At 36.0% G+C, this 12,265-nt stretch overlaps 1 protein-coding gene across 1 annotated transcript; it reads left to right on the top strand.

Annotated features, from left to right (window-relative positions):
- The first annotated feature begins 7,006 nt into the window (after nt 1-7,006).
- LOC100818346 (putative pentatricopeptide repeat-containing protein At3g47840) lies at nt 7,007-9,450 on the top strand. Its single transcript, XM_003551243.5, has one exon. It carries the CDS (start codon nt 7,128-7,130, stop codon nt 9,327-9,329), a length of 2,202 nt encoding a protein of 733 aa, XP_003551291.1. The 5' UTR covers nt 7,007-7,127; the 3' UTR covers nt 9,330-9,450.
- Nucleotides 9,451-12,265: the final 2,815 nt, after the last annotated feature.

The following is a 12,265-nucleotide window of genomic DNA, read 5'->3' as shown; positions in this document are numbered from 1 at the left end:
CAAATGGAGGATACGTAGGAGCAAAAGCCCTGCTTTTGTCGACCACCCCACCTTTTGTTACCATGACCCAAAAGTCCAGGGGCATGCGGAGCCACATGACCGTGGGATCCCCAAATTTGTATGTTCCATCATTTATCATTTGTATGCTATCTTTTGTTTAACTGAGGAACTAACGCTTGTTTTGTTTTGACTGACTTTTGTTTTGTACATACATATCGTTTGAACTGTTATGTTAATGTTTACTTTGTTGTTGTCAATAGTGTTTGTTGAAGTTCTGGTATCGTGTAGTTTTTTTTTCACTTTTAGGAACGTCGTCCAAAATAAAAAAAAATGAATGAACCAAAATCATGATAAAAAGAAAGAAGCGTTGTGAATAAAATGTCTACGTATATAAAGAAAAAGAAAAATGTTTCTCATATATGTATGTAGAAGAAAAATACATATAGAAGGATTTTTGCGTGTGTAAGTAATGTGTGAAAAGAAATCCCTGTGGGTGTGAGCAACGAATGTATATAAAGAAACTTTTGTATGAACCATAGGTGTGTGTTGAGAAAAACGAAAAAGATCTTTGAATGTAAATAGGGTTTGATCGTGTGACGTGAAGAGAGAGAGTTCCAATGCATATACAGAAAGAGTTTGTTATGTACAAGAGTGTAGATATACAAAGAAAATTTCTTCATAGAGGACCATAGGTGTATAATTTTGTGAATATATAAAAATGAAACAAAAAGGAAAAAGAAAGAAAGACCGCGAAGGTCGACATGTTATAGTTAAGAAGTATAAATCATTCGTAAAGAGAAAACGTATCTTCTGGGAACAAGGGACTGACGCTAAGAGTTTAGTTTCTGGAATAACCGAGATAAGAATGGATGAATTCATTGAACTGATGAAAGAACATAACTTGGAAACGTTGGGTCTGTTTGTGTAAATTCCCAACCGTAGTATCACAATGCCATAAATGGGATGCTTAAGTGCCCACCTGGCTGTAGCCATGACTAATTTTGCACGTTGTTTTCAAATCATCATTGTCACGTGTGCCTTGTGGAGTAATATGGGAGTTCGGCCCGAGACCGACACCTTGACACCCAAATTTGTTTTGCCCCAGATATCAAGATTGGGTTCCCACGATAAAAGACGCCATTGAAACACAACCTTAGACTTTTTGAACCTTGGCCTATAAAAAAGAATCCTCATTCCTTCCCCGAAGCAAAGGACAGCGGAATCTCCTCAAGGGAGAGCGAATAGAATGCTAAAACCCGATTTCCCAAAGAAAGGGATGGGGAAGGAGAAGTGAAAAGAAAGAAAAGGAAGAAATGGAAAGAAAGAAAAAGAAAAAAGATGAAAATAAAGAAAAGAACAAAAGAAAGAAAAGGAAGGTTTCCCGATCAAAGATCGAAAGGAAGTAAAAAGGGAAAAAAGGCAATTCTCGATCAATGAAAGAAAGAGAATGGAAGATCTTCAGACCAGATAAATTTTCAGCAAGGTAAGTGACTGTCGGCAAAGGAAAACCCATTTTTGGTGTCTCTTCCCTTCAGATTGCCATTCAAGGTCGTTCTCGACTGGCGATATCCCACCCCACATGTACAAAGAGGAAAAGACCGAAACACCCAGCGTCCTCTCCAAAAACACTACCCTCGAGAAAATCCTATTGATCCGTGATCGTACGTGTGAACTCTGATTCGATAGGAAATCGTGTGCAAAAAAGTCATGGTGCAGTTATGGTTTGGGAATAGGGTGAAACACTTGCCTGTGTGAGTTTTATACACTATGAGTGATTTATTTTCAACTTATCTCGATGTTTCCCCTGCATGTTCATTTAAAAGCTAAATGTTGACATTCTGCCCTTCATTCTCGGTTACAAGGAAGATTACCCTTGGCACAAGTATATTGTTTCTCTAAGATATGGTGCTCTCGCGAATGATTTATTTTTCTTTGCAAAAAGCATGTTTGCCTTTTAGGTGAAAAAAAACCGGTGGACCGTTTGGTCCTGCCAACAAACTTTTTTCGAAGCCCCATGAATTTATTGCCTAGCGCTGTTCATGTGTCCTCTACCTTCGAGTCTGGAGCCCCACGAAGTTATTGCATAGCGCTGTTCGCCAATTCTCCATTCTCCACTTTTTTCGGAGCTCCATGAATTTATTGCCTAGCGCTGTTCATGCATCCTCCACCAACGAGTCTGGAGCCCCGCGAAGTTATTGCGTAGCGCTGTTCGCCAATTCTCCATTCTCCACCTTTTTTCGGAGCCCCATGAATTTATTGCCTAGCGCTATTCATGTGTCCTCCACCTTCGAGTCTGGAGCCCCGCAAAGTTATTGCGTAGCGCTGTTCGCCGATTCTCCATTCTCCATTATTTTCGAAGCCCCATGAATTTATTGCCTAGCGCTGTTCATGTGTCCTCCACCATCGAGTCTGGAGCCCCGCGAAGTTATTGCGTAGCGTTGTTCGCCAATTCTCCATTTTCCACTTTTTTCGGAGCCCCATGAATTTATTGCCTAGCGCTGTTCATGTGTCCTCCACCATCAAGTCTGGAGCCCCGCGAAGTTATTGCATAGCGCTGTTCGCCAATTCTATATTCTCCACTTTTTTCAGAACCCCATGAATTTATTGCCTAGCGCTGTTCATGTGTCCTCCACCTTCGAGTCTGGAGCCCCACGAAGTTATTGCGTAGCGCTGTTCACCAATTCTCCATTCTCCACTTTTTTCGGAGCCCCATGAATTTATTGCCTAGCGTTGTTCATGTGTCCTCCACCTTCGAGTCTGGAGGCCCGCGAAGTTATTGCGTAGCGCTGTTCACCAATTCTCCATTCTCCACTTTATTCGGAGACCCATGAATTTATTGTCTAGCGCTGTTCATGTGTCCTCCACCTTCGAGTGTGGAGCCCCGCGAAGTTATTGCGTAGCGCTGTTCGCCAATTCTCCATTCTCCACTTTTTTCGGAGCCCCATGAATTTAATGCCTAGCGTTGTTCATGCTTCCTCCACCAACGAGTCTGGAGTCCCACGAAGTTATTGCGTAGCGCTGTTCGCCAATTCTCCATTCTCCACTTTTTTCGGAGCCCCATGAATTTAATGCCTAGCGTTGTTCATGCTTCCTCCACCAACGAGTCTGGAGTCCCGCGAAGTTATTGCGTAGCGCTGTTCGCCAATTCTCCATTCTCCACTTTTTTCGGAGCCCCATGAATTTATTGCCTAGCGCTGTTCATGCATCCTCCACCAACGAGTCTAGAGCCCCGCGAAGTTATTGCGTAGCGCTGTTCGCCAATTCTCCATTCTCCACTTTTTTCGGAGCCCCATGAATTTATTGCCTAGCGCTGTTCATGCATCCTCCACCAACGAGTCTGGAGCCCCGCGAAGTTATTGCGTAGCGCTGTTCGCCAATTCTCCATTCTCCACTTTTTTCGGAGCCCCATGAATTTATTGCCTAGCGCTGTTCATGTGTCCTCCACCATCAAGTCTGGAGCCCCGCGAATTGATTGCCTAATGCTGTTCGCCAATTCTCCATTCTCCAATCTTATTCGGAGACCCATGAATTCATTGCCTAGCGTTGTTCATGTGTCCTCCGTTATCAAGCGCGGAGCCTCTGGTGACTAGGAAATATGTTTTCCTATTATTTTCTGGATCGGTTTCATCGCCAAACATGTGTATATGTGTATATGTATATTATATTCGTTGTTCTTGTTGTTGTTTTTATTTTTTTTTGTGTTGTGCAGAAAAAAAAAAAGAGAAGGAGTAGAGACGAGAGTCGTCATCCCGGAAAGGGCAGGACGGACGAAATCAGTGTCTTATCTTTGCTTTCCTCTCATCTCTGATGAGAGGTAAGTAAAGAGGGGCAACTGTCATACCCTAATTTCATCCGGGGATTATTATTTGATGATATACAACCTTTGATTGGCCGCTTCGAGATACTTGGCACCCTTTGTTGCACAATACGTGAAGTCCCGAGACGTGCCGAAAATCAAAAGGAAGCAGGCTTACGTGATCCGTGAAAATTCCGTAATGTGACGGAAATCGAAATGAGGTGTTTTTCGCAATCCGTGAGTTTTTGTAACTTCTTCGAATGCTAAAAAAGAGTAAATACATAATCTGTAAGGATTCGTAACCTTGCGGAAGGAAAATAAGTATCGTTACGAAATTTGTAAAGTTTCGTAACGTTACGGAAAAAGAATTACCAAAAAAAGGTAAAGGGGGTGCATTTAGTAAAAAGGGGGGTACAAATAGCAATCAGGCCCACTTGGGCCTTTCAGATTCTTCCTCCAGAAGGTTGTTGCTTCTGGAGGAAGCAACCTTGCTTGCCTGGGCGAGCTGAGCTCGCCTGGGCGAGCTGGGTGGCAAGCTCCTCCCCTATTTTGCTATAAATAGGGGGAGGAATGAAGGGAGAAGGGGTTCAGCCTTCTTGGCACTTCTTATTCTCTCGAAATTGCTGAGGAAAATTGTTTCCGTGAAGAAAATCTAAGCCGAGGCGCTTCCGTAACGTTTCCATAACGTTTCCGTGAGTAATTACGTGAAGATTTTCAATTGTTCTTCGACATTCATCGTTCGTTCTTCGTTTTCTCCAGTCTTCAACTGGTAAGTACCCCAAACCGAGCTTTTCAATTCATTCTATGTACCCGTGGTGGTCCACATTTTGTTTCATGTATTTTTATTCTCGTTTTCATTTGCTTTCTATACCCCCTTTTGACGTGCTTCAGTCATTTATTTAAGTCATTTCTCGCCTAATCAAAAAATAAAATAAATTTCCACCGATCATTTGAATTGTATCATCCGTTAATTTCGGTTAAAATGAATTCCGACCGTTCGGTCGTGCCGTAACCACGTTGGAAATCAAGAAAGAGGTAAAATAATAATATAATAATAAAAAATATCTTTTAGTAAAATGAAGCGAAAAAACGAAATCAATCGGACGTTTTCTCTTTGGGATTTCTCATTCTTAATTGGATTGACTAATAACTAAAGTGAAACTAAGGCTAAAATCAACTCGCCTAGTCAAGCTTGTCCACAAAAAATAGGGTTTGAAAGTTTATCATTTCAGTTTCTTACCAAGTAAAAAGGATCATTTTTAAGGTCCAACGCCTTAAAAGTGATCACAATTCAAGTAAAAAGAATCGCTTGATTCACTCTTAAGAAAGAACTACGTAGGTCTGATTTCCTCTCCAAAGGAGGATACGTAGGAGCAAAAGCCCCACTTTTGTCGACCTCAAAAATAAAAAGAAATAAAAGTTAAGGTAATACAATTTCCACAATTCTAAAAAATAGGTTGCTGTCCTTTGAGACAAACGTGAGAGGTGCTAATACCTTCCTCAAACGTAAATACAACTCCCGAACTTAGAATTTTCATTTTGATCGGTTTCCTTCGGTTTTCCCGACGTTTTCCACAAATAAACGTTGGTGGCGACTCCGTGCATCTTTTCTTCCTTTGGAAAGCACACCCGTGAGCCTCGCCTCGCTCGCCCGCAAAAGGGCACGTTGCGACACTAGGTATCTAGATTGGTCTTGACATTTTAGGGGCCCATGGCAAATTAATAATAAGATACCCTTATATATAAATATTAAAAAATATAAGTATATATTGCATAAAAATAAATTTGTATGATATGTTTTATTATATTAAGAGAATAACATGATTTCAATAAATCTCAAAAAATGTATCACATCATTTTTTTATTCAATTTACTCATATATTATCATTTATCATATAATTTACACCTCCAAAAAAATTATCCACACAAATATTTAAATATAAGGACACCCGATAAAAAAAGTATACATAATATATATATATATATATATATATATATATATATATATATATATATATATATATATATATATATATATATATATATATATATATGAGAAAAGAAAGAAGGTTATACATTGACAAGTAGAAAGTTTTATAACGTCATTCTATTATTTCAATTACAATCTATCATATAAGGTAAGTTTGTTAACTTTAAAAATAATTATCTTAACGTAATTTAATCTCTCTATATAATTTTGTACAATTTTATTTTTCATAACTTCTTCTCCATTTTCTTATTCTTTCTCTATTTATATTCCTTTCTTGTTACACTTCGTATTAGATTTCACATTTTTTCCTCCTCTTTGTGTTTCTCCTATTATTAAATATGATACACCTATAAAAAAATATACAATTCTCATTTTCAATCATTTTAAGGCCTTTATATTTTTTATTATTTGAAATAGAGAATATATTATTCAAATTAGTCTCAGGTTAAAAAAATGTTTTTTGCTTAATAAAAATTTAGTGTGAATTATGATTTTAGAACTTTAAACATGATATCTAAATAAAATAAATATTTTTTTATCATTAGAATTGCTTTCATGAATTTTAAAAACTAAATCTCTTTTCTCCATGTGCAATTTTACAGTCTTGTATCATTTGTATCACTTATATAAATTTGTTTTTTTTATGGCATGTGACAAATTATTATGATTATATCACCAGTTGGTTAAATTTATAATTTAATTTTAAAATTACAATTTAATTGTTAAATTTGGCTACTAAAAAATGCGTAGCTTTGTCCCTATCATCTACTATTTACAAGATATCATCATTTTAGATTAAAACTTACATATATTTAATTTATTTATTAAATTTAATTAATTCGTTATAATTTAAATTTTAGTTTATGTTTCTTATCTTGTTATAAAAAAAACAAACATGTCTATTATTAAAGATCTATTTCATATTGATATGTGACAATTAACTAGAAATTTATTTAACATTAGTTTTTTTACTACATAATTAACATTAGTTTATAAAAATAACCAATAAATATTAGAAGAAACAAAAAACTAACAACTAAAAGAATGATAATTTTTAATCACATGCCTATTTTAATTTGAATATAGAGATATAAAATAAAACAATAGTTTTACTCTTTTTAATGAAAACAATATAAAATAATATAGAATTTTTTTACCACGTACTTATATATATTTTTTTAATTTTAGGCCTCGATGCCAGGCCGACCCTGCTAGTAATGACCACATCTTGGGCTAATAGCATATTTGTTGTCTTGTGCTGAAATTAATTCATTTTGTTAGAAAAATAGGGAGTGGTAGGGATCAAAATCTAGATCACTTGGTCATAGAGGCTCTGATATCATGTCTCAACTACCCCAAATGATCAAGCTGTTATATAAAGAGACGCGGGTGGCTTTACATTATATTTCTAACAGGTATATTCTTACAGGAACTGCCACTGAATGCAGAGAGCTGATCCAACAACCAATACAAGAACAGCCAGCTGAAAATGCCTATTCTGTTCATAATATGCTTGAACTTAACTCTGAACTGAAGCAATTAGTGAAACAGGGACAACTTTGTAAAGCTAGGTATATGTTTGATAAAATGACTCACAGAGATGAGATTTCGTGGACTACATTAATAGCTGGTTATGTCAATGCCTCAGACTCGTATGAAGCATTGATCTTGTTCTCAAATATGTGGGTCCACCCAGGACCTCAAAGGGACCAATTCATGATTAGTGTTGCACTCAAGGCTTGTGCGCTTGGTGTCAACATATGTTTTGGAGAATTATTACATGGATTTTCAGTGAAATCTGGTTTAATACACTCAGTGTTTGTCAGCAGTGCCCTAATAGACATGTACATGAAAGTTGGCAAAATAGAACAAGGTTGCAGAGTCTTTGAGAAAATGATGACAAGAAATGTAGTATCATGGACTGCTATTATTGCGGGGCTTGTACATGCTGGCTACAATATGGAAGGATTATTGTACTTTTCTGAAATGTGGAGATCAAAAGTGGGCTATGATTCACATACATTTGCCATTGCTTTAAAAGCATCTGCTGATTCAAGTTTGTTACATCATGGGAAAGCTATACACACACAAACAATAAAACAAGGATTTGATGAGAGCTCCTTTGTGATTAATACTCTGGCTACAATGTATAATAAATGTGGGAAACCTGACTATGTCATGCGATTATTTGAAAAAATGAGGATGCCAGATGTGGTTTCATGGACAACCCTTATTTCGACTTATGTACAGATGGGTGAAGAAGAACATGCAGTAGAAGCATTTAAAAGAATGAGAAAATCATATGTTAGTCCCAATAAATACACTTTTGCAGCCGTAATTTCTTCCTGTGCAAATCTTGCTGCTGCTAAATGGGGCGAACAGATACATGGTCATGTATTGCGTCTAGGTTTGGTAAATGCTTTGTCAGTGGCAAATTCCATCATTACTCTTTATTCAAAATGTGGGCTGCTAAAGTCAGCTTCACTAGTGTTTCATGGTATAACTAGAAAAGATATTATCTCTTGGAGCACTATAATTTCTGTTTATTCTCAAGGAGGTTATGCAAAAGAAGCTTTTGACTATCTATCATGGATGAGAAGGGAAGGGCCAAAACCAAATGAATTTGCTCTTTCTAGCGTGCTGAGTGTTTGTGGAAGCATGGCACTGCTTGAGCAAGGAAAACAGGTGCATGCTCATTTACTGTGCATTGGCATAGATCATGAAGCAATGGTTCATAGTGCTATTATTAGCATGTATTCAAAATGTGGAAGTGTACAAGAAGCTTCAAAAATCTTTAATGGGATGAAAATCAATGACATTATATCATGGACAGCCATGATTAATGGGTATGCTGAACATGGTTATAGCCAAGAGGCCATTAATTTGTTTGAGAAGATTTCCAGTGTTGGTTTAAAGCCAGACTATGTAATGTTCATCGGGGTTCTGACAGCATGTAACCATGCTGGAATGGTTGATCTTGGTTTCTACTATTTTATGTTAATGACTAATGTTTACCGGATCAGTCCTTCAAAAGAACACTATGGTTGCCTCATTGATCTTCTATGCAGGGCAGGGCGATTGAGTGAAGCTGAGCACATAATACGAAGTATGCCATTCCATACTGATGATGTTGTGTGGTCTACCTTACTCAGAGCATGTAGAGTGCATGGGGATGTTGACCGTGGAAGATGGACAGCAGAACAGTTACTTCAATTGGATCCAAATTCTGCTGGAACTCATATTACTCTGGCTAACATATATGCTGCCAAGGGGAGATGGAAGGAAGCTGCACATATAAGAAAGTTAATGAAGTCAAAGGGAGTGATAAAGGAGCGAGGATGGTCTTGGGTTAATGTCAATGATCAATTAAATGCATTTGTTGCTGGGGATCAGGCTCATCCACAAAGTGAACATATCACAACCGTTTTGAAATTATTAAGTGCAAATATAGGAGATGCTCAGCAGGAAATAAGATCTCTTCATGAAGATGTTGAGGATTTAGCATATAGCTGCATTCTGTCTCATGGGAATGCTAGAAAATAGTTGTTTTTTCTGAGTTTCCATATTTCATAAATTTCAAATGATTATTGGAAATTGGTTTTCCTGGTCTAATTATTTTAAAACATCTAGCTTGATGTATTCAAAAACTGAGTTAGACGGCATTCAGAAAATTGCAAGTTCTTTTTGACAAAGCATAATTAAAAGGTATTTTTTTTTAATTGAAAAACTCAGTATTTGCTTCTTCTTTGGCCTTTTTTTCAAGGGATGTTTGGTAGGAGAATAGTTTTTCATACCTGGGAAACATGATTCCTAGGAAAGTCGATTCCTAGGAATCGTGGTTCCTAGAAATGTGTAAAATATATTTGGTTAATCTTATTATGTTTCGTGGGAATTAAAGATTCATGTAAAATACATAATTAAAACTTGTCCTCCACTTCGAAAAGTTGGATTTCTGCCCCCTCCTTGGGAATATTTTTTCGGGAAAATGAGCTAAAATTGATTTCCAGGAATCATAGTTTCTTGGTAATTTTTGTTTATTAATGGCATACCAAACATGAGAATCATAGTTTCCCACTTTAAGATTTATGGGAAAGTAAAAACTTTCCGTCTACCAAAACTTCCTTAATTTAACTTGTTTGCCTAGAGAATCTTAGTTATTGAATCTTGCTAGTAACCAATGTATGCATTATTTCCATTGATTTAGACCGCTTATCATGAAGTTTACTGTTCGTTGAATTTGTTGTACAGCTATGTTTCAATTTGTAGAAACGTTGTTCTCCTTCTTTGTTTATTTTGTTTCTGTTTGAAAGTTATATTATTAGAGGTAAGTGTTTTCTTATTGTTTTTCTTCTACTATGCATGCCTTCCTCCACCGTACGTGACATCATTTCTTTTATGAAATGTTCCATTATCTTGGTGGCATTCGTTGATTCTGTTCTATGTATTTATTTTGAGGGCCATAAACCTAGAATTAAATAATATTGCCCATTGTGTTCACTAAGAAGCACTATTTTACATTTGCTATATTTTCAAAAAATTATGCAGTAGTGTGTCAATTACTGATTATTTTTACTATGCAGAATTTTCTCATGCAAAACCATTTTTTTTATCTGTTTAGCACTTTAGTTTATCCAAGTCTTTGATTTCTACAGGACTGGTCAGTATGAATTATACAGATGAGTATAATATTTCTAGACTCTGGCCTAAGGACCAATCTCTTTCAAGAATTTCTCTGGGGATAGCTGATCAATGGGCTAAAGACACTGCTTTTGGGATCACTCATACTCACTTAACATGGCCACAAGCCCACAACCCAGCCCATATTCAGCTGTGCTGGAATTTTTCGCTATGTCTACAAAATCGGAGTATGTGTGAAAACCAAAATGCAGGTAGTAGGATTTTATCATTGTTGGTTAGTGTTAGTTTGCCAAAAAGATTAGTGTACTATGAAATAGAGATACTGCTGACTGGAAAATGGATTGAATCTATGAATTATCAATTCCGTCACTTGTAAAGAGACTATATCTATGAAAGGGGTTGATTATTTAACTTAATTTTGCCTTATCCCCTCTTTTTGCTTATTATATACAATCTTAATCAGTTCATACAAAGGGGATTGCAGCACAATTGATTTCAAATTGCATTATTATATTAAACTGAATTTGATTTGACATTTTTTCATGTATTCAGTATGCTCTAGAATTTGAATGAGTATTTGAACATTTTATAACTAAGTCGTGCAACTTGGGCACTTCACTTGTCATTGTTCATACATCTGAGTGAAATCATACAAAATTGTTGCAGTTATTTTATGACAGAGCAAGTGCAACAATTTTGGTAAATCTAACATATGTACATGCTACCCAATATAGAGTAGCTATAGATATCAAATTTAGTAAATCTAACAGCTTTGAGCATCATCGTGTTTTCTTGCATTCAACAATTCATTCCATGCTTTTTTCCTGCCATTAACTTCTCTTTCCCTGTTTATTTCTTACTTTTCTTACCTTTTCATCGGTAAATATAGGGCTAGTTTGTTTAAGCTTATTTTTCAAAATAAGTGCTTTTTTTAAAATAAAATAAGTAATTTTATGATTTTCTGATGTGTTTATCTAAACTGTTTTTACTTAAAATAAACAGTTTTCTGTTTTTTTCAACTTATTAAAAAAATGGTTATTTTAAAGTTGGTTTTTTTAACTTTAAACAAAGTCATCCATACTTGCAAAAGATAAAACTGCTGCGGGACCAATTTGAGTTGATGACATGGGGGTGCTGTAATCTATCATGTCTCGGAAGTTTAAAAACAGAAATGCTATGGAGATATTGCCCATACTGAAGATAAAGTGTTTGCTTTTTAGCTAGTGCAGGTTTGAAATGCAAATTTTTTGTTGTTTTCTTGTGTCATAAGTACTATTTATTTACAGGCAGCAATTTATTAGAAGAGACTTTAGAGAAGCTGCGCATGTTTGATTGTTTGTAGGAGACATTATCCAAATGGTGATTGATTGTAACCAAAAAAAAAACTCCTAATTCATTTAAAAAAAAAATGTTCATGACACCAATAGAAGGTCCTTAGCTTAGGTATATAATAATTTCTTTCTTTGGAGCACATTGAAAATGGTAGACAACTCTATAAATGAATGAACATTATCGAAAGTACAAAACTGTCACAGTTCATGTAAAGGTCTAACTCTAGATATGAAAGAACATTGAAAGTACAAGCTTCAGATGAAGCAGTTAAAAAAGCCATGGAGACAGAATCTAAACAGGGAACTCACCCTGCTTAACAAGCTTTTAATGCTGCAAGAAAAGAGACTAACACAGAGTGGAAAGAAATGAAAAAAACAATGAATTAAGATGAAAATTTTAAATTAAAGTAGAGTGTAAAAGTATGAATCCTATATTATTTTATTGTATATTTCTCATATTTTTCACTCTCTTTCTATGTAAAGTGGCACACCCTAAATCGGTAAAAAGCA

The sequence above is a fragment of the Glycine max genome, chromosome 18 (assembly GCF_000004515.6).
Source record: "Glycine max cultivar Williams 82 chromosome 18, Glycine_max_v4.0, whole genome shotgun sequence".
In the NCBI taxonomy this organism is placed as follows: Eukaryota; Viridiplantae; Streptophyta; class Magnoliopsida; order Fabales; family Fabaceae; genus Glycine; species Glycine max.
Note: the sequence above shows the minus strand (reverse complement) of the source record. Positions and strands in the feature narration are given on the sequence as shown.